Source organism: Heptranchias perlo, chromosome 8 (assembly GCF_035084215.1).
Source record: "Heptranchias perlo isolate sHepPer1 chromosome 8, sHepPer1.hap1, whole genome shotgun sequence".
NCBI lineage: Eukaryota > Metazoa > Chordata > Chondrichthyes > Hexanchiformes > Hexanchidae > Heptranchias > Heptranchias perlo.
The window spans coordinates 76,797,665-76,820,063 of record NC_090332.1 but is presented as its reverse complement, the minus strand read 5'-3'; the positions used below and the strand labels follow the sequence as shown (position 1 = coordinate 76,820,063).

At 45.8% G+C, this 22,399-nt stretch overlaps 1 protein-coding gene across 6 annotated transcripts in view; it reads left to right on the top strand.

Annotated features, from left to right (window-relative positions):
* Positions 1-22,399, top strand: part of syne1b (spectrin repeat containing, nuclear envelope 1b) — a 478,102-nt gene that overhangs the window by 77,489 nt on the left and 378,214 nt on the right. For all 6 annotated transcript variants that reach the window (XM_067989374.1, XM_067989378.1, XM_067989371.1 and 3 more), the window contains exons 7-13: positions 1,360-1,556; positions 5,235-5,344; positions 11,134-11,241; positions 12,216-12,353; positions 13,688-13,852; positions 15,384-15,496; positions 16,659-16,827. In XM_067989374.1, the coding sequence (XP_067845475.1) occupies positions 1,360-1,556; positions 5,235-5,344; positions 11,134-11,241; positions 12,216-12,353; positions 13,688-13,852; positions 15,384-15,496; positions 16,659-16,827 (1,000 nt within the window). The remainder of the gene's footprint in view (positions 1-1,359; positions 1,557-5,234; positions 5,345-11,133; positions 11,242-12,215; positions 12,354-13,687; positions 13,853-15,383; positions 15,497-16,658; positions 16,828-22,399) is intronic.

Here is a 22,399-nt window from a genome sequence, read left to right as displayed (position 1 = left end):
GCTGTCCCATACATGATATGAGTGCGGACTCCAGATCACAGGGGACTCGATCTGCTGTGAACGCCAAGTGGGGGAGGGGGAAGCCCGAGCCATAACTTTAATGTGCTCACTCGTGTGTGGATGCAGTCATTTGCTTTTTTAGTGTCAGGTTGCAAGCGCTTGTTAAGAAATTGCTCCCATCTGTTTTGTTTTTCCCATGGCTGTGGGTGTAACTTAGCTCCATGCAGGTAATGTGATGTTAAAGTGGTTCTTCCTGATTGCTAACATATTAAAGTCGTGATGTGGAGATGCCGGTGATGGACTGGGGTTGACAATTGTAAACAATTTTACAACACCAAGTTATAGTCCAGCAATTTTATTTTAAATTCACAAGCTTTCGGAGACTTCCTCCTTCCTCAGAAAACATTTACCTGAGGAAGGAGGAAGTCTCCGAAAGCTTGTGAATTTAAAATAAAATTGCTGGACTATAACTTGGTGTTGTAAAATTGTTTACAAATATTAAAGTCGAGTACTTAAATTCAACGTAGAATGGCACTGATCTAGCTCCCAGTCAAAGGGCAGGAGCTGCACAGGGTGATCCTGTTGCGGGCACGGTGCCTTGTCTTTGGGATTCAATCTTAGGTTGGAGAGAGAAGAGTACGGAGCCGGAGTCGGGGAATGAGAGACGCATCCTTTAAAGCTGTGCGTCCTGCTCCAATGGCGGATGTGAGGCGGAGTGGGGCTCAATTGCGACCACGCCTGAAGGCGCTGACCGTCCCAGATTGCGAGGGGGTAGGGGCCAGTCGGGGTGGGCTGCTGGAGCCTGCGAAGGCTCATCGGTGGCACCCACCCTGATCGGCCCATGAAGGGCGGAGAGGCCTGAGGCTGCTTCCCCTGAGGTTCCCCAAGACCCTTCCCGGGTCTGAAGGAAAAGAAAGGAGCCTCAGGCTCTGATGGGAGTCGTTCTGATCCTTCATAAAAGGTATTTAGTCCCCTCTGTAATTCCAGGGGTGGCCCATGAACTCCCCCAAGCCATGCCCCCTTGACATGGGGACGGCGGGCGGAAGATCAGCCTGTGGTCCCTCCCCCACCTTTAGAAAATGGCTGCATGGAAAATATGGGGAGGAACCAGGGTAGCATTAGACTCTGCTGCAAATTCCGGCTGGCCGACCCCCTCTCTTCCCTTGATCCGGGCTGGAATTCCGGCCCCTGTAAATCTGCAGCGAGGCGGACTTTGTTGCGGACCGCGACTCGTGGAGGTTGCCCCCTGCCCCCTGCCCCCACCCCTTGCCCCCTTCCCCCTGCGAGGTTCTGTCTCTGGTTTAATATAACACGGCTGCAGTTACGACCTCTCACCAGCACGCGCTGTCTCTCCTGAAGGCGTGCAGGCATCGAAGTGAAGGATTTTGGGCAGAGCTGGAAGAATGGATTTGCCTTTCATTCGGTTATTCACGCCATCCGTCCAGACCTGACAGACTTGGAAAAGGTCAGGAGCCGGTCAAACAGAGAAAACCTGGAGAGCGCTTTCACCATCGCTGAAACTCAACTCGGAATTCCAAGGCTCCTGGATCCTGAAGGTATCTGACACTGGCCATTGGTTATTTTTCAAGTCATATTAATGTGATTTTGATTGTGTTATTGGTATAGGATGGCCCTGACATTCCATGGGGATTCCCTCTATCTCTCGCTGTACCTCCAGTGGGAGTCCAGCGTCATTCTCGGGGGCTTCCTCCGGTCTCCAGTCGGAGTTGGAGCCGGAAAACGGCGGGAGGGGGTACCCCTGCAGAATTACAGGACCCTTCTTTTTATTCAAGGAGAGGAGCACATGATCAGCACAGTACTGAGGGAGCACTGCACTGTCAGAAGGACCATCTTTCAGATGAGATCCTAAACCGAGGCCCCGTCTGCCCTCTCAGGTGGACGTAAAAGATCACATGACACTATTCAAAGAAGAGCAGGGGTCTCAATATCCTGGCCAACAATCCTCCATCAACCAGCACCACCAAAAAAATGAGATGGTTATTCATCTCAGTTGCTGTTGATGGGATCTTGCTGTGCGCAAATTGGCTGACGCCAATACTTGAAAAAGTAATTAATTGGCTGTGAAGTGATTTGGGATGTCTTGAGAACGTGAAAGGCAAGTCCTTTCTTAAAGTGCGTAAAAGAGACATTCCCTCAACTTCATGCACTTCATCCAGCAACCCGTATCAACCAATGGAATCCATCACAGCTAAAGGTAGCAGATAAACATCTCTTGTTCCTCACAGCTGTAAGGATCCTGGGTGAAGGGGGTTTGAGCTCTCACTTTGAACCTGGGACTTCTCTGATGTGTATGGCTCACCTACAAATTCAAAGCCATCAGGAGTCCTGCAGGAATTTGTGTTGACAAGTTCTACATAGAATTACATAGAATTTACAGCACAGAAACAGGCCACTCGGCCCATCAGGTCTATGCCAGTTTTTATGCTCCACACGAGCCTCCTCCCACCTTACTTCATCTCACCCTATCACTTTATCCTTCTATTCCTTTCTCCTTCATGTGCTTATCTAGCTTCCCCTAAAAGGCATTCGCCTTAGCCACTCCATGTGGTAGCGAGTTCCACATTCTCACCACTCATTGGGTAAAGAAGTTTCTCCTGAATTCCCTGTTGGATTTATTAGTGACTACCTTATATTTATGACCTTTAGTTTTGGACTCCCCCACAAGTGTAAATATCTTCTCTACGTCTACCCTATCAAACCCCTTCATAATTTTAAAGACCTCTATCAGGTCACCTCTCAGTCTTCTCTTTTCTAAAGAAAAGAGCCCCAGCCAGTTCATTCTTTCCTGATAGTTAGAACCTCTCAGTTCTGGTATCAGAACCATGTTCTCGTTAGCACAGCTCTCGGTAATAGGAAGATGCCACTTGTGCCCACTACATCTGGGCCAGTTACTGGTGGGAGACATACCAACCAGAGCATGTAAGGTATGACCTGGAGGTCGGAAAGTACACATCAATCTGGACCTCCTTTCTGGAGGTTTATACAAGACTCCCCCCTCATCAACTCCACGATGAACCCTTCCGGAGGGAGTAACAGCCTGATGCCAGTTCGGGAAACAGAAGGCCACCATGTCTTGTGCCCAGCAACACACCCACTTGACAATGATCCCTCACCCCATGCCCCCTGCTGGGTTTATATAGGATATTGCCATGTATCTCTATTACCCTTTTGCGGAGGTATTGTAGGATATTGTTGTATCTCTAGTGCCCTTAAATGGAGGTATTATAGGATATTGTCATATATCCCTATTGCCCTAATGTGGAGGTATTATAGGATATTGTCATATATCCCTACTGCCCTAATGTGGAGGTATTATAGGATATTGCGAGACATCCTTTATCTCTAATACAAGTTTGAGGACTAGGATACATTGAAACTCTAGATAATACTCTTTATTCAATCAAGTCAGTGAGATAATAAAACACCACAGCTTACATGCAGTGCTTATGAGATATAGGCACCAAATGCTCACATACCAAGGACTCCTTCAGGAGATCGCAAGTGTATCATCTTTAATTGCTTAGACTAGCCTCAGCAAGACTAAATTAAAAGTCCCCAAGGAGCTCCAGTGTCTGTACCTTTTATATGTTTTATTACATCCTCCTAACGTAATGCCATTATGTCAACACATTCTAACTATGTCTAATTAATCTCCCTTCAACGAGTCTGCGTAATAACCTCAGATTCTTATTCATTGAACGCACTAATGAGAAACTGTGGATCAGTTATGGCCTTCCTCTTATCTCTTCCCAGTACACTCGTAATACAAGCCTATTCATACCAGATTACCTTCCTACAGTCACTCGACTGATTTACTACATACCTACTATATTTCTCAATCTCTTCCCATGAATGCTTAATGAGATGAAGTCTCCACTGCTCCAGGCCTAGCCTTGTATAGCCATTGCAGAATCAGTACTAATATGTGGATATATATTTTAAAAGCTTACGATGGCTGTTCTACCATGTACATCTGTATGTACACCCACCTTGGATCCTGAAGTCTATAAACTATTCTACATATTCACGTTGACAGACTCACTGGGGTTGATTCTCCCCCCTGCCCTTGCCCCCATGGGCGAAATGTTTTTCCACACCCGCCCTACTCAACCTCAGCTGGACCCCGGACAGTTCTTGCGGGTTCGGCTAATTAGAATTTGTTGGACATGTGCCAGGAATCGGTGCTCGCACCAAATCGGGAGAGGGGGGGTGGGGGGTGGGGGGTGGGGGGGAGATAGGTTGTTAAAGGACTGTTGCAGTGTACATTCCCAGTGAAATTCAGGGCAGCTGGCAGGAGTGGCAGCCCCAATGTCCTCAATCCTGCACCGAGCAATGCCGATTTCGGAGGGAGTTGCCGGCCGTCCCCTTTACCATTGTTCCAGACTGGAGGGGTAGCCCTGCGACTCTAACTGGGTGACATCCTTTCAATGCGCCCACCCGGCACAATTCTATGGGAAATGACAAGAGGAGGCCTTCTGGTGTCACTCCCGCGTCATCTGCACACTGTTTAGGTGTTCCTGCATGTTTCAGGCAGGAGCTTCCTGGCCCTGGCCCAGCAGGTGCCAAGGGATCAGTGTCAAGACCTCTGCAGCTACTCCTCTCCCTAAAGGACCAGCAGCTGGTAGACATGGGTCATTTACCCGTCACCCCTGTGTTCTCTGACCTACATTGGCTTTTGGTCTGGCAATGCCTCAGTTTTAAAATTCTCATCATTGTTTTCAAATCTTTCCATGGCCTTGCCCCTCCCTATCTCTGTAATCTCCTCTAACCCTACAACCTCCGAGATCTCTGCGCTCCTCCAATTCTGGCCTCTTATGCATCCCCGATTTCTAGTGCCCCACCATTGCTGGCCGTGCCTTCAGCTGCCTAGACCTTAAGCTCTGGAATAGTCTCCATAAACCTCTCCACCTCTTCGCCTCTCTCTTCTCCTTTAAGACCCTTTACGTGGCTCGGTGTCAAATTTTGTTTGATAATCGCTCCTTTGAAGCGCCTTAGGAAGTTTTACTACGTTTAAGGTGCAATATCAATGCAAGTTGTTGTTGTTGAGGGGAATCAGCTCCTCTGTATCATCAGATGCCACAAAGTACAACTGCACCAACAAATAGACTAGGAATGTGTTGTTTATTTTCTTTTACTTGCAATAACTTCACCGACATTCTACACTCAATCAGGACACAGTTCACCAATAAAACAGAATGATGCTTTCTCTACAGATGTGGATGTTGACAAACCAGATGAGAAATCAATCATGACCTACGTAGCTCAGTTTCTGAAGCACTATCCAAATGCACGGGACACTGAGAACGAACCTCTAGAAGAAGAGGTAAGCCCTTTTTAATGTTTTCCTTCCAGCTTGTAATGGAATTGGGGAGCCTCCTTGCCTGGGTAAATGTAAAACTATCTCCATGGGTAAAAATACCTCTATCACCCTTGGTAAAAGTATCAATATCTCCTAGAGTAAATGTATCTCTGTCTCCCTGGGTAAATGAACCTCCAACTCCCTGGGTAGATGTATCTCTATCTCCCTGGGTAAATGTATCACTGTCTCCATGGGCAAATGTATCTCTATCTCCAGGGGTAAATGTATCTCTGTCCTCGTGAGTAAATGTATATCTAACTCCCTGGGTAAATGTAGCTCTATCTCCCTTTAAAAATGTGACTAATTCTGCCTTATGTCAGTCTTAAAAAAAACAACAAAGCATCATGTCCTTTTTAATCTTTTTTTCTCCTCCAATTTTCTCTCCTCTCCTTCTGAAGTTGTTGACTCAAGTTGTTGACTCAAGGTGAGGTACAGTCCCACAGGGGCACATACCCTCTGGTACCTTTTGGTCTGGTACCTTTTTTTTATTCGTTCATTTATTGCCCATCCCTAATTGTCCTTGAGAAGGTGGTGGTGAGCCGCCTTCTTGAACCGTTGCAGTCCGTGTGGTGAAGGTTCTCCCACAGTGCTGTTAGGTAGCGAGTTCCAGGATTTTGACCCAGCGACAATGAAGGAACGGCGATATATTTCCAAGTCGGGATGGTGTGTGACTCGGAGGGGAACGTGCAGGTGGTGTTGTTCCTGCTGCCCTTGTCCTTCTAGATGGTAGAGGTCGCGGGTTTGGGAGGTGCTGTCGAAGAAGCCTTGGCGAGTTGCTGCAGTGCATCCTGAAGACTTTACACACTGTAGCCACGGTGCGCCAGTGGTGAAGGGAGTGAATGTTTAGGGTGGTGGATGGGGTACCAATCAAGCGGGCTGCTTTGTTCTGGATGGTGTTGAGCTTCTTGAGTGTTGTTGAAGCTGTACTCATCCAGGCAAGAGGAGAGTATTCCATCATACTCCTGACTTGTGTCTTGTAGATGGTGGAAAGGCTTTGAGGAGTCAGGAGGTGAGTCACTCGCTGCAGAATACCCAGCCTCTGACCTACTCTTGTAGCCACAGTATTTATATGGCTGATCCAGTTAAGTTTCTGGTCAGTGGTGACCCCCAGGACGTTGATGGTGGGGGATTCGGCGATGATAATGCCGTTGAATGTCAAGGGGAGGTGGTTAGACTCTCTCTTGTGGAGATGGTCATTGCCTGGCACGAATGTTACTTGCCACTTATGAGCCCAAGCCTGGATGTTGTCCAGGTCTTGCTGCATGTGGGCATGGACTGCTTTATTATCTGAGGGGTTGCGAATGGAACTGAACATCTCGAGAGTTTGCCCCCTGATTCCCATTAACTTCAATTTTACTAGGGCTCCTTGGTGCCACACTCGGTCAAATGCTGCCTTGATATCAAGGGCAGTCACTCTCACCTCACCTCTGGAATTCAGCTGTATTGTCCATGTTTGGACCAAGGCTGTAATGAGGTATGGAGCTGTGTGGTTCTGGCGGAACCCAAACTGAGCATCGGTGAGCAGGTTATCGGTGAGTAAGTGCCGCTTGATAGCACTGTCGATGACACCTTCCATCACTTTGCTGATGATTGAGAGTGGACTGATGGGGCGGTAATTGGCCGGATTGGATTTGTCCTGCTTTTTGTGGACAGGACATACCTGCGCAATTTTCCACATTGTCGGGTAGATGCCAGTGTTGTAGCTGTACTGGAACAGTTTGGCTGGAGGCGTGGCTAGTTCTGGAGCACAAGTCTTCAGCATTACAGCTGGGATGTTGTCGGGGCTCATGGACTTTGTTGTATCCAATGCACTCAGCCGTTTCTTGATGTGACAACAAGGTCCCACAAACAGCAATGTAATAATAATTTTGGTTGAGGGATAAATATTGGCCAGGTTACCAGGGAGAACTCCCTTGCTCTTCTTTGAAATAATGCCATGGGATCCTTTACACCCACCTAAGAAGGCAGATGGGACCTTGGTTTAACAACCATTCTGGAAGATGGCACCTTGGACAGTGAAACACTCCTTCAGTACTGTACTCCCTCAGTACTGCACTGGAGTGTCAGCCTGGATTATGGGCTTAAGTCTCTGGAATGGGGCTTGAACCCAGAGGCGGGAGTGCTACCACTGAGCTACGGCTGACTCTATTCTTATGTAAGCCTCCATGCTGAGTGTTGGCAGGCTGTTTAACTGCAGGGAGAATCATGGCAGATCCCAATCCTGTTCTTACCTGACACCCACAGACACATTTTTCCAGCAAGGTCACTGAAGAGCCATCAAGACCCCTCAGTTTGTACCCCTGCCCCCTGGTGGTGAAGCTGGTTATAGCATCCTATCAGTGGCATGAATCAGTGTTTGCATCAAATCAAATCAAGGACAGGTGTGAACAGTGATGATATTGAAGATCTGTCCTTTGGTCACTCTTAATTGTTCTTATGGGGGCCTAGCCATACTTTAAACACTTTGCACCTGCCAAGCTCAACTGTCTTCCACTGTCTGAAGCTGATTATTAATGAGGCAGAATCTTGCAATACTGAACGTTACTTAGGGCCTCGCAAGAGATTTTATCTTGTCATTCAGAACATTCTCTCCCTGATGTAAGCCTTCAAATCACCGCAGTATAAAAAATGTCAAAAATCCTTGTCTCGTGACTAAACGAAACTTGCCTCACTCAATCAATATATCCCCAATTTTATAACTGGAGTCTAAAACAGTTTATTTACGTGGCATTTTCCAAAAAGGACATTACAGAAATATTTTTGATGGTTTGGTCTTGAAGTCAAAGTTCTTCATAAAAGGGACAGTTTTCCACAGTTAGTCTGGACACTCCAGCATTGTACCCAAGTAGTTTAAGCCCGTCAATTTGAGCTCATTCAAAACTCTGTATCCTAACTTGCACCAAGTCCTGTTCACCCATCACCCCTGTGCCCATTGATCTACATTGAATCCCGGTCCATAAGAGCAGGAGTAGGCCATACAGCCCCTTGAGCCTGCTCCGCCATTCAATAAGATCATGGCTGATCTTTGACCTCAACTGCACTTTCCCGCCTGATCCCTATATCCCTTAATTCCCTTAGAGTCTAAAAATCTATCGATCTTAGTCTTGAATATACTCAACGACTGAGCATCCACGGCCCTCTGGGGTAGAGAATTCCAAATATTCACGACCCTCTGAGGGAAGAAATTGCTCCTTATCTTGGTCCTAAATGTACGACCCCTTATCTTGAGACTATGACCCCTATTACTTGACTCTCCAGCCAAGGGAAACAGCCTCTCAACATCTACCCTGTCAAGCCCTCTATAAAATTTATAAGTTTCAATGAGATCACCTCTCATTCTTCTAAATTCCAGAGAATATAGGCCATTCTACTCAATCTCTCCTCATAGGGCAAACCTCTCATCCCAGGAATCAATCTGGTGAACCTTCGTTGCACCCCCTCTAAGGCAAGTATATCCTTCCCTAGGTAAGGAGACCAAAACTGCACACAGTACTCCAGATGTGGTCTCACCAGAACCTATATAATTGGAGCAAGTCCTCCTTACTCTTATATTCCAATCCCCTTGCAATAAAGGCTAACATACCACTTGCCTTCCTTGCTGTACTTTTTTTTTATTCGTTCACGGGATGTGGGCGTCGCTGGTGAGGCCAGCATTTATTGCCCATCCCTAATTGCCCTCAAGAAGGTGGTGGTGAGCCGCCTTCTTGAACCGCTGCAGTCCGTGTGGTGACGGTTCTCCCACAGTGCTGTTAGGAAGGGAGTTCCAGGATTTTGACCCAGCGACAATGAAGGAACTGCGATATATTTCCAAGTCGGGATGGTGTGTGACTTGGAGGGGAACGTGCAGGTGGTGTTGTTCCCATGTGCCTGCTGCTCTTGTCCTTCTAGGTGGTAGAGGTCGTGGGTTTGGGAGGTGCTGTCGAAGAAGCCTTGGCGAGTTGCTGCAGTGCATCCTGTGGATGGTGCACACTGCAGCCACAGTGCGCCGTGGTGAAGGGAGTGAATGTTTAGGGTGGTGGATGGGGTGCCAATCAAGCGGGCTGCTTTATCTTGGATGGTGTCGAGCTTCTTGAGTGTTGTTGGAGCTGCACTCATCCAGGCAAGTGGAGAGTATTCCATCACACTCCTGACTTGTGCCTTGTAGATGGTGGAAAGGCTTTGGGGAGTCAGGAGGTGAGTCACTCGCCGCAGAATACCCAGCCTCTGACCTGCTTTTGTAGCCACAGTATTTATATGGCTGGTCCAGTTAAGTTTCTGGTCAATGGTGACCCCCAGGATGTTGATGGTGGGGGATTCGGCGATGGTAATGCCGTTGAATGTCAAGGGGAGGTGGTTAGACTCTCTCTTGTTGGAGATGGTCATTGCCTGGCACTTATCTGGCGCGAATGTTACTTGCCACTTATGAGCCCAAGCCTGGATGTTGTCCAGGTCTTGCTGCATGCGGGCTCGGACTGCTTCATTATTTGAGGGGTTGCGAATGGAACTGAACACTGTGCAGTCATTAGCGAATATCCCCATTTCTGACCTTATGTTGGAGGGAAGGTCATTGATGAAGCAGCTGAAGATGGTTGGGCCTAGGACACTGCCCTGAGGAACTCCTGCAGCAATGTCCTTGGGCTGAGATGATTGGCCTCCAACAACCGCTACCATCTTCCTTTGTGCATGTTAACTTTCTATGATTTACGTACAAGGACACCCCAATCCCTCTGAATAGTAACATTTCTTAGTTTCTCACCTTTTAAAAAATATTCTGCTTTTCTATTCTTCCTACATTGGCTCCCGGTCCGGAAGCGCCTCGAATTTAAAATTCTCATCGTTGTGTTCAGTTCCCTCCATGACCTTGCCCCTCCCTATCTCTGGAACCTCCTCCAGCCCTACAACCCAACAACAACGCTGTGTTCCTCCAATTCTGGCCTCTTGTGTAGCCCAGTTTTCTTTGCTCCACCATTGGCGGCCGTGCCTTCAGCTATCTAGTCCCTAAGCTCTGGAATTCTCTCCCTAAACCTCTCCATCTCTCTCTCCTCCTTTAAGACGCTCTTTACAACCTACCTCTTGTAACAAGCTTTTGGTCATCTGTCCTACTACCTCCTTATACGGCTCAGTCTCAAATTTTGTCTGATAACGCTCCTGTGAAACACCATGGGATGTTTTACTACGTTAAAGGCGTTAAACAAATGCAAGTTGTTGTCGTCGTGTGAAATATCTTGGGTTCATGAGACTAGCATGCATCATTCTGTACTTGGTAATATTCTCGCTCAGTGTCACGTAGCTTTCTGAGTTTCTGTATTATTTTAGTGCGCTTAGACTACAAACCTGGATGATTAATAAATAATCTTTTTTTGTTAACTGTCAGAAAGCGTTGACACTAAAATGCTTACATTCTGAGGATACTGCGAATTTGTCAAAAACTGGGACCCAAATGTAAGATCAGGCCCTTCAGATGTGTCACACAGGCTGTGTTTTCTCCTTGCTGCACCACATGTGCTCAGATTGACACCAAATTCTAGATGTCTTTGATCATTCTTATTGGTAAATGTTTCTCAAACCATCTCATGAAATTGCATCCTTCCCATTCACAACATGCTGTGAAGTTTGTACTGGCTAAACACAAAGGTCATGCAGCATTGTGAATTTAGGTTTGAATGGATAGACAGTTACCTTGTTTCCATCATTATTCAGGCTCTAATTAATTCTAGTACCATCTTGTTACTAGTCTTTCACTGTGCCATTATTTCTGTTCAATGCTCCGTCAGCGAGAGGACAGACAGATGCTGAGAGAGGTGAAAGCTTGGCTGGAACAGTTTGAAAGGGATCTCACAAGGGTACAAGTAGCTGAAACAGGACTGCAGGAACGATACCAGGTGAGTTGACATGCTCCCCCTCTTTTGTCTTTTTTCTCTTCCGAGGGTTGATCAAATCAAGGTCGTTAAAATGATAAAGGGATTCGATAGAGTAGATAGTGAGAAATTATTTCCTCTGGTGGGGGAATCAAGAACAAGGGGGCATAATCTTAAAATTAGAGCAAGATAAGGAGTGAAATCAGAAAGCATGTTTTCACAGAAGGGATAGTAGAAATTTGGAACTCTTGCCCCCAAAAGGCTGTGGTTGCTGGGGGTCAAATGGAGCTTTCAAGATTGAGATCCGTAGGTTTTTGTTGGGTAAGGTTATCAAAGAATATGGAGCTAAGATGGATGAATGGAGGGGAGGTACAGATCAGCCGTGACCTCCATCCCCTAGAAAGACAAGGGCAGCAAGTGCATGGGAACAACACCACCTCCAAATCCCCCTCCAAGTCACACACCATCCCGACTTAGACATATATCCTTCATCATCGCTGGGTCAAAATCCTGGAATGCCTTCCCTAACAGCACTGTGGGAGCACCTTCACCACACGGTCTGTAGAGGTTCAAGAAGAAGGCCCACCACCAGCTTCTCAAGGGCAACAAGGGATGGGCAATAAGTGCCGGCCTTGCCAGCGTCACCCACATCCCGAAAATCCCCATCATCTCCAACTGCCTGACTACTCTGCAGTCAGAGGGAGCAGGGTAGGGGGGAGCTGTTGAAGTGTCTGTTTTTATATTGACCATTGGTATTACAGCTTTATTTCACCTCTGTACCTGTGCTCGACTGGTCGAGCTTTTTGCTGATCTAACAGACACACTTTGAATAATTACAAAATGCGTGCATCAGGTTTACAAATCCTACCCAGAGTTACTTCAGTTGCAGATTGGTAGCAAATCGGAATGGGTGATATTTGCAACCGTTAATAAGTATATATTTTTGGGTGTGGTTTAATTGCTCTGTTTTATGTAAATATATCTTTTTTTTTCCCCAGTTGTTTAAAAGTTTTCGTGGCCAGTATGAAGTTAAAAGGAAGCATGTCGAAATGTTAATTCAGCCCGCACAGAAAGACGGGAAGCTGTCACTGGATCAGGTCACAGTGAAGCAAGCATGGGAGAGAGTGTCGGCTAGAGTAAGTTATGAGATAGTGACTCTGCAAAGTCATATGTCAGTCATTTTCTTGCTGCTATTTTGTTGTGAAGATTGTTGTGCTGTGTGATGCATATTTCCCAGTCAGGATAAGTCCAATAAATACGACCCTTTTTGAGATGGGTGTTAGTTATGTAACTCGCTTCGCTCTCAGTGGCCCTGGATTTTCCAACATGCAGTAGTGTTACAGCCATTTGAGCCTCTGTGAATTAATTTTCAGTCTGCCCTTACACTGGAGCTAGATGAGCCAGTGAAAGAAGAAAGGAAGAACTCGCATTTAAATAGCATGCTTCCCGTCCTTGTATGTCCCAAAATGTTTAATAACCAATGAATTACTTTTTGAAGCATAGTCACTGTTGTTTTGTAGACAAACAGCAGCCAATTTGCACTCAGCCAGATCCCACAAATAGTAATGAGACAAAAGATTTTTTTTGGTAATGTTAATTGAGGGATAAATGTTGTCCAGGACAACTCCCTGCTCTTCCTCAAATAGCACCACAGTATATTTTACATCTGCTTGAACGTCGCATCCAATAGATGGAATGGCACCTCCAGCAACACAGTACTGCACTGAAGCATCAGCCTGGATTTTATGCTAAGTCTCTGGAGTGGGACTTGAACCCATAACCTTCTAACTCAATTGTAAACAATTTTACAACACCAAGTTATAGTCCAACAAATTTATTTTAAATTCCACAAGCTTTCGGAGGCTTCCTCCTTCCTCAGGTGAACGATGTGGACACCGTTCACCTGAGGAAGGGGGAAGCCTCCGAAAGCTTGTGGAATTTAAAATAAATTTGTTGGACTATAACTTGGTGTTGTAAAATTGTTTACAATTGTCAACCCCAGTCCATCACCGGCATCTCCACATCTTCTAACTCAAGGCAAGGGTGCTACCCACTGAACCAATCTAACACACTGAGCTAAACTGACACTGAAATTACCATTCTCTTTGATGTTGGTGATTAGGAATACGTGCGACCACAGAGGTGGGAAAGAACCCATTATCCCCATGTTTATTTCTCATCATTCGGTAACTTCTGCAGCCACGTGGCAGGGCTCCATTTTTAAAAACTTCCTCTGGTTCTCCGTCACATTTGTCACGATGAACTTTTCTCTCCTTCAAGCAGAGAAACCCTCTAAATATCACCATGAGCTTAGGGCAAAGGGCTGCAGTCAGGGGCTACACCTGCTGCTCATTGACAGAAAGCTTGTACTACCTGCACAGAGCAAAGTCACACTTCATCTGATTCTAATGATGCCATTTGGTATCTAACTAATAGGAAACAAGTCAAGTGTTTGGTTTGCCTTTCTCAGCTTCTAGAGTGGCATATCATACTGGACAAATCACTCCCTGGCCCCTTGGGCACCATCGGAGCCTGGTTACACAGAGTGGAGGCTATTCTTGCAGAAGAAATTGTAATTCAGCAAGCGCACGATGAAACTGCCAACATCATCCACAGGAAACTGGAGCAGCATAAGGTGAGCCTGCTGTGGGGGTTAAGTGTTGGGAGACATCGCTGGCCAGTGCCGATCGGAGAACCAGGTCCCCAACTTCCGGTGGTTCACTGTCATTAATCTCAAAATCTTATCCGACCGAGATTTGTTCAGGATTTTAAGCTTCCCATTCACAAGAGTTGCTGAGTAACGATTGCAGATTACGTACAGCACCGAATAGTGTGAATAATGTGAGTAGTGTAAATTGTCCACCGTGGCAGTGCCATACCTGTTGTATATAATTGTAATGACAGTCAATACAGTCATTACATTCCACTGTTTGTGTAGATCGCAGGGAATGTGGAGGTTATGTACATTTTATTAGCAGTTGCAAGTTGGCATTGAGTTGAATTAAACCAATATTGGCCCTATCAGGTATTTTGATTGGGTGAACATGGAATCTAGTGGATGTCGTAACAACACAACTCTAGTGTTCAGTCTTTGTAGGGTCATAAGACCAGATTTAAGTTGTCTTATCTCTGCAATCTTTAGGCCTGTGTTACACAGAATTTACAGCACAGAATCAGGCCATTCGGCCCAACAGGTCTATGCCGGTGTTAAACAGATCAACAAAGGGAGGAAATCAGCTTTGTGCTGTTACCCCAAACGAGCTGGTCTTCTAAAATGCACTAAGAATATATTTCCCTAGTGGGGAATATTATCAGATAGCCATGCCACTGGCACTGTTTGAGAGTGAGTAGTCCGGGTGACTCTGGGCTCTCTCTAATTAGGGCAGTTCTTTCTTTGGTAACATTAGAGGAAGAACTTGCATTTATACAGAGCCTTTTACATCTTCAAGATGTCCCAAAGTGCTCTACAGTCAATGAACTACTTTTGAAGTGTAGTCACATTATTTTTTCAGCAAACGCAGCAGCCAATTTGTGCACAACAAACAGCAATGAAATGAATCATCAGTTAATCTGGTTTTGGTTGAGGGATAAATGTTGACCAGGACATTGGGAGAACGCCCCGGCTCCTCTTCGAAATAGTGCAATGGGATCTTTTCCACCTGAGAAGACAAACAGGGCCTCGGTTTAACATCTCAGCCAAACGATGGCGCCTCCGACAGTGAAGCACTCCCTCAGTACTGCACTGCAGTGTCTGTCTGGATTATGTGCTCAAGTCTCTGAAGTGGAACTTGGATCCACAACCTTCTGTCTCAGAGGTGAGAGTGCGACCAACTGACATTAATCTAAAGTCTGTCTGGTGGAGCACCTTGGAACTTTGTTGAAATCGAAGTTTCAACTTCAGAAAAGTTTACCTTGTAGCAGTTGCAGTGATACTGCAGCCAGTGTGGAGCCCAGGATCAGTCTGGAACCAGCTTGCGTCCTCAAGGTGGTGTCACATCTGGAGTCAAATCCTGAAGCAATGTAGTTGATTCACACCTTTGTATTACTGAGAAGTGGCAGCTGCTTTATCCTATTAATGAGTACTAATGAGTGACTATTGGGAGTAAGCCTTCACTCTCATCATTTCCCAGCATTAACAGACTGATTTGTGTTTCTTCCCTCCCCAGGATGTTATAAAAGCTTTAGAAAGCCACAAACAAACATTCCACCAGATCCACAGGGCGGGATCTGTGAATGGGATTCCCATCCCGGTCGAGCAGCTGGATGACGCGGCAGAACGGTGAGCACGGTGTCAGTTTGGTTATTTTAGTTAAACCTACGACAGCACAGTGGATGAAAATCAGTGAGTCTGGTTAAATAGTTGCAGTGACTGTAATCTTTCCTATGTAAATTTCACCCAACCTAGTGGGCAATTAGCACTGAAAGTAAAATGATGTGATTTACTGGGAGACTGTGCATGTCCTGGAGTGTGTTTGTGGGAGTTGACATTTTGAACCAGCTGATCTAGAGGTATTTCAACTGAATACGGATTTGAGTACGTGATGATACCAAGCTGCTGTCTTCTGAAGAAAAGAAAGTGAGATCTTGCATTTATATAGCGCCTTTCAGATCCTCAGGATGTCCCAAAGTGTTTTATGACCAATGATACTTTTGAAGTGCAGTCGCTGTGTAATGAAGGCAAACACAACAAGATCCCACAAACAGCAATGAGATATGATCTGACAATTGTTTTGGTTGATGGATACATGTTGGCTCATCCAAAACATGTTGAGCTGAGATGTTAGTCGGTTTTTATTTGGATTTATCTTTCACAATATCAGCACCAATGGAAAATTGGAAACCACATCGCTCTCTGATGTAGACAACCCATGCTGCTTCCTGGTGGCAGCTTTCTACCTCCAGTGTTGCATAGAGTTTCCTTATGGATGTTAAGGTGGCAGCTGTGGAGACTTGAGCACATAATCTAGGCTGACACTCTAATGCAGTACAGAAGGAGTGCTACACTGTTGGAGGTGCTGTCTTTCAGATGAGATGTTACATCAAGGCCCCATCTGCTCTTTTGGCTGGATGTAAAAGATCCCATGGCACTATTTCAAAGAGAAGCAAGGGACTCTCCCAGCTGTCCTGGCCAATATTTACCCCTCAACCAACATCACTAAAATAGATGATCTGGTCATTATCATATTGCTGTTTGTGGGACCTTGCTGTGTGCAAATTGGCTGCTGCATTTCCTACATTTCAAGAAGTACTGAATCGGCTGTAAAGTGCTTTGGGATACCCTGAGGTCATGAAAGATGCTATATAACTGCAAGTTCTTTTTAACATTTTGTCTTTCTTTTAATATGGCTGTAGAGCTAATTATTCACCCTGTTGTGCATCTATACCATTGCCTGTGGTCTGTCTGTTCGTAGCATTATCTCACATTCACTTTCTCTTTCCAGGTTTAATTTCATTACAAGTGCATCCAAGTTGCATTTAACAAGACTGGACTTTCTGGAGTTAAAGTATCGCCTTCTAGCATTCCTGGTACTCGCTGAAACCAAACTTAAATCGTGGATCATTAAATACGGCAGGAGAGAATCGGTTCAACTTCTCCTGCAAAATTATATTGTAAGGAATGTTTCAGTGAAATTCTGTTGAGGGATATTTCAGTGAAATTCTATTGAGGAATGTTTCCGTGAAATTCCATTGAGGAATATTTCAGTGAAATTCTATTGTGAGGAATGTTCCAGTGAAATTATTTTGAGGAATATTTCAGTGAAATTATTTTGAGGAATGTTTCAGTGAAATTATTTTGAGGAATATTTCAGTGAAATTCTATTGTGAGGAATGTTCCAGTGAAATTATTTTGAGGAATATTTCAGTGAAATTATTTTGAGGAATGTTTCAGTGAAATTCTATTGAGGAATATTTCAGTGAAATTCTGTTGAAGAATGTTGCAGTGAAATTCTATTCAGGAATGTTTCAGTAGCCCACAGTTATTGTAGCATGGTTAGTGGCTGTGCTGCTAGATTGACAACTGTGAGTTCAAATCCAACCATGTGAAAATTGTGAAATTAAATTCAATAAATCTGGTAATTTGAGGCTGGCACCAGGAAAATGACCATGAAATCTGCAAGATTATCATTAAAAACCCAACTGGTTCACTAATGTCCTTCAAGGAAGGGCACCTGCCGTCCTTACCCAGCCTGGGCCTTTTTTTTTATTCGTTCATGGGATGTGGGCGTCGCTGGCAAGACCAGCATTTGTTGCCCATCCCTAACTGCCCTTGAGAAGGTGGTGGTGAGCCGTCTTCTCGAACCGTTGCAGTCCGTGTGGTGAAGGTTCTCCCACAGTGCTGTTAGGTAGGGAGTTCCAGGATTTTGACCCAGTGACCATGAAGGAACGGCGATATATTTCCAAGTTGAGATGGTGTGTGACTTGGAGGGGAATGTGCAGGTGGTGTTGTTCCCGTGTGCCCACTGTCCTTGTCCTTCTATGTGGTCGCGGGTTTGGGAGGTGCTGTCGAAGAAGCCTTGGCGAGTTGCTGCAATGCATCTTGTAGATGGTACACACCGCAGGCACGGTGCGCCGGTGGTGAAGGGAGTGAATGTTTAGGGTAGTGGATGGGGTACCAATCAAGCGGGCTGCTTTGTCCTGGATGGTGTTGAGCTTCTTGATGTTGTTGGAGCTGCAGAATACCCAGCCTCTGACCTGCTCTTGTAGCCACAGTATTTATGTGGCTGGTCCAGTTAAGTTTCTGGTCAATGGTGACCTCCAGGAAGATGATGGTGGGGGACTCGGCGATGGTAATGCCATTGAATGTCAAGGGGAAGTGGTTAGACTCTCTCTTGTTGGAGATGGTCATTGCCTGGCACTTGTCTGGCGTGAACGCTACTTGCCACTTATGAGCCCAAGCCTGGATGTTGTCCAGGTCTTGCTGCACGCGGGCACGGACTGCTTCATTATCTGAGGGGTTGCGAATGGAACTGAACACTCTGCAAGCATCAGCGAACATTCCCATTTCTGACCTTATGATGGATGGAAGGTCATTGATGAAGCAGCTGAAGATGGTTGGGCCTAGGACACTGCCCTGAGGAACTCCTGCAGCAATGTCCTGGGGCTGAGATGATTGGCCTCCAACAACCACTACCATCTTTCTTTGTGCTAGGTATGACTCCAGCCACTGGAGAGTTTTCCCCCTGATTCCCATTGACTTCAATTTTACTAGGGCTCCTTGGTGCCTCACTCAGTCAAATGCTGTCTTGATGTCAAGGGCAGTCACTCTCACCTCACCTCTGGAATTCAGCTCTTTTGTCCATGTTTGGACCAAGGCTATAATGAGGTCTGGAGCCGAGTGGTCCTGGCGGAACCCAAACTGAGCATCGGTGAGCAGGTTATTGGTGAGTAAGTGCCGCTTGATAGCACTGTCGACGACACCTTCCATCACTTTGCTGATGATTGAGAGTAGACTGATGGGGCAGTAATTGGCCGGATTGGATTTGTCCTGCTTTTTGTGGACATGACATACCTGGGCAATTTTCCATACTGTCGGGTAGATGCCAGTGTTGTAGCTGTACTGGAACAGCTTGGCTAGAGGCGCGGTTAGTTCTGGAGCACAAGTCTTCAGCACTACAGCCGGGGTGTTGTTGGGGCCTATAGCCTTTGCTGTATTCAGTGCACTCAGCCGTTTCTTGATATCACGTGGAGTGAATTGAATATATGTGACTCCAGTCCTACACTGTGTGGTTGACTGTTAATGCCCTCTGCTGTGGCCAAGCAGTAGGCCCACCATCAGCTCCTCAGGGTAGCGAGTGTTGGGTAATGAATGCGCCTTTGCCAGTGTCACCCACATCCTGAGAATAAAAAGTAAAATGATATTGTAATTGTGACCAGTTGCATGTAAAGTTTAGACAAGATGGCTGTTTCTCTTACCACCTGACATAGGAACACTAGGATCAGGAATAGACCATTCAGCCCTTTAGGCCTGCTCCACCATTCAATTAGATCATGGCTGACCTGTACCTCAACTCCATTTACCTGCCTTAGCTCCAGTTATATAAAGCTCTGGTTAGACCCCATCTGGAGTACTTTGTTCAGTTCTGGGCACCGCACCTCAGGAAGGATGTATTGGCCTTGGAGAGGGTGTCGATACTATAGAAAAGATAGAGCAGGAGGTAAGAGAGGAGGGGGAGTTGCGTTCTTGATTAGGGAGAACATCACGGCAGTAGTGAGAGAGGATATATCCGAGGGTTCGCCCACTGAGTCTATATGGGTAGAACTGAAAAATAAGAAGGGAGAGATCACCTTGATAGGATTGTATTACAGACCCCCAAATAGTCAACGGGAAATTGAGGAGCAAATATGTAAGGAGATTACAGACAGCTGCAAGAAAAATAGGGTGGTAATAGTAGGGGACTTTAACTTTCCCAACATTGACTGGGACAGCCATAGCATTAGGGGCTTGGATGGAGAGAAATTTGTTGAGTGTATTCAGGAGGAATTTCTCATTCAGTATGTGGATGGCCCGACTAGAGAGGGGGCAAAACTTGACCTCCTCTTGGGAAATAAGGAAGGGCAGGTGACAGAAGTGTTAGTGAGGGATCACTTTGGGACCAGTGATCATAATTCCATTAGTTTTAAGCTAGCTATGGAGAATGATAGGTCTGGCCCAAAAGTTAAAATTCTAAATTGGGGAAAGGCCAATTTTGATGGTATTAGACAGGAACTTTCAGAAGTTGATTGGGAGAGTCTGTTGGCAGGCAAAGGGACGTCTGGTAAGTGGGAGGCTTTCAAAAGTGTGTTAACCAGGGTTCACAGTAAGCACATTCCTTATAAAGTGAAGGGCAAGGCTGGTAGAAGTAGGGAACCTTGGATGACTCGGGAGATTGAGGCCCTAGTCAGAAAGAAGAAGGAGGCATATGACATGCATAGGCAGCTGGGATCAAGTGGATTGCCGGAGTAGAGTTAAGAGAGAAATCAGGAGGGCAAAAAGGGGACATGAGATTGCTTTGGCAGATAAGGCAAAGGTGAATCCAAAGAGCTTCTACAAATACATGAAGGGCAAAAGAGTAACTAGGGAGAGAGTAGGGCCTCTTAAGGATCAACAAGGTCATCTATGTGCAGAACCACAAGAGATGGGTGAGATCCTAAATGAATATTTTGCATCGGTATTTACGGTTGAGAAAGGCATGGATGTTAGGGAACTTGGGGAAATAAATAGTGATGTCTTGAGGAGTGTACATATTACAGAGAGGGAGGTGCTGGAAGTCTTAACGCGCATCAAGGTAGATAAATCTCCGGGACCTGATGAAATGTATCCCAGGACGTTATGGGAGGTTAGGGAGGAAATAGCGGGTCCCCTAGCAGAGATATTTGAATCATCGACAGCTACAGGTGAGGTGCCTGAAGATTGGAGGGTAGCAAATGTTGTGCCTTTGTTTAAGAAGGGCGGCAGGGAAAAGCCTGGGAACTACAGACCGGTGAGCCTGACATCTGTAGTGGGTAAGTTGTTAGAGGGTATTCTGAGAGACAGGATCTACGGGCATTTGGAGAGGCAGGGACTGATTAGGAACAGTCAGCATGGTTTTGTGAGTGGAAAATCATGTCTCACAAATTTGATTGAGTTTTTTGAAGGGGTAACCAAGAAGATAGATGAGGGCTGTGCAGTAGACGTGGTCTACATGGACTTTAGCAAAGCCTTTGACAAGGTACCGCATGGTAGGTTGTTACATAAGGTTAGATCTCATGGGATCCAAGGTGAGGTAGCCAATTGGACACAAAATTGGATTGACGGCAGAAGACAGAGGGTGGTTGTAGAGGGTTGTTTTTCAAACTGGAGGCCTGTGACCAGCGGTGTGCCTCAGGGATCGGTGCTGGGTCCGCTGTTATTTGTTATTTATATTAATGATTTGGATGAGAATTTAGGAGGCATGGTTAGTAAGTTTGCAGATGACACCAAGATTGGTGGCATTGTGGACAGTGAAGAAGGTTATCTAGGATTGCAACGGGATCTTGATAAATTGGGCCAGTGGGCCGATGAATGGCAGATGGAGTTTAATTTAGATAAATCTGAGGTGATGCATTTTGGTAGATCAAATCGGGCCAGGACCTACTCCGTTAATGGTAGGGCGTTGGGGAGAGTTATAGAACAAAGAGATCTAGGAGTTCAGGTTCATAGCTCCTTGAAAGTGGAGTCACAGGTGGATAGGGTGGTGAAGAAGGCATTCAGCATGCTTGGTTTCATTGGTCAGAACATTGAATACAGGAGTTGGGATGTCTTGTTGAAGTTGTACAAGACATTAGTTAGGCCACACTTGGAATACTGTGTACAGTTCTGGTCACCCTATTATAGAAAGGATATTATTAAACTAGAAAAAGTGCTGAAAAGATTTACTAGGATGCTACCGGGACTTGATGGTTTGACTTATAGGGAGAGGTTTGATAGACTGAGACTTTTTTCCCTGGAGAGTAGGAGGTTTAGGGGTGATCTTATAGAAGTCTATAAAATAATGAGGGGCATAGATAAGGTCGATAGTCAAAATCTTTTCCCAAAGGTAGGGGAGTCTATAACGAGGGAGCATAGATTTAAGGTGAGAGGGGAGAGATACAAAAGGGTCCAGAGGGGCAATTTTTTCACTCAAAGGGTGGTGAGTGTCTGGAACGAGCTGCCAGAGGCAGTAGTAGAGGCGGGTACAATTTTGTCTTTTAAAAAGCATTTGGACAGTTACATGGGTAAGATGGGTATAGAGTGATATGGGCCAAGTGCAGGGAACTGGGACTAGCTTAGTGGTATAAACTGGGTGACATGGACATGTTGGGCCGAAGGGCCTGTTTCCATGTTGTAAACTTCTATGATTCTATGATTCTAGTGCAGATTCACCTGAATGATACCGGGGCTGTAAGGCCAGGTTCCTCAAACTTGGTTTGTATTCCCTTGAGTATAGAAGCTTACGGGGTGATCTAATAGAGGTGTTTAAGATGATTAAATGATTTGATAGGGTGAATAAGAGAGAAACTATTTCCTCTGGTGGGGGTCCAGAACAAGGGGGAATAATCTTAAAATTAGGGCTCAGCTGTTCAGGTGTGATACCAGGAGGCACATCTTCATGCAAAGGGTCGTGGAAACCTGGAACTCTCTTCCCCCAAAAAGCTGTTGAGACTCTGTACAACTGAAGCATCACTTCCTCCCCTTTGTATTCCA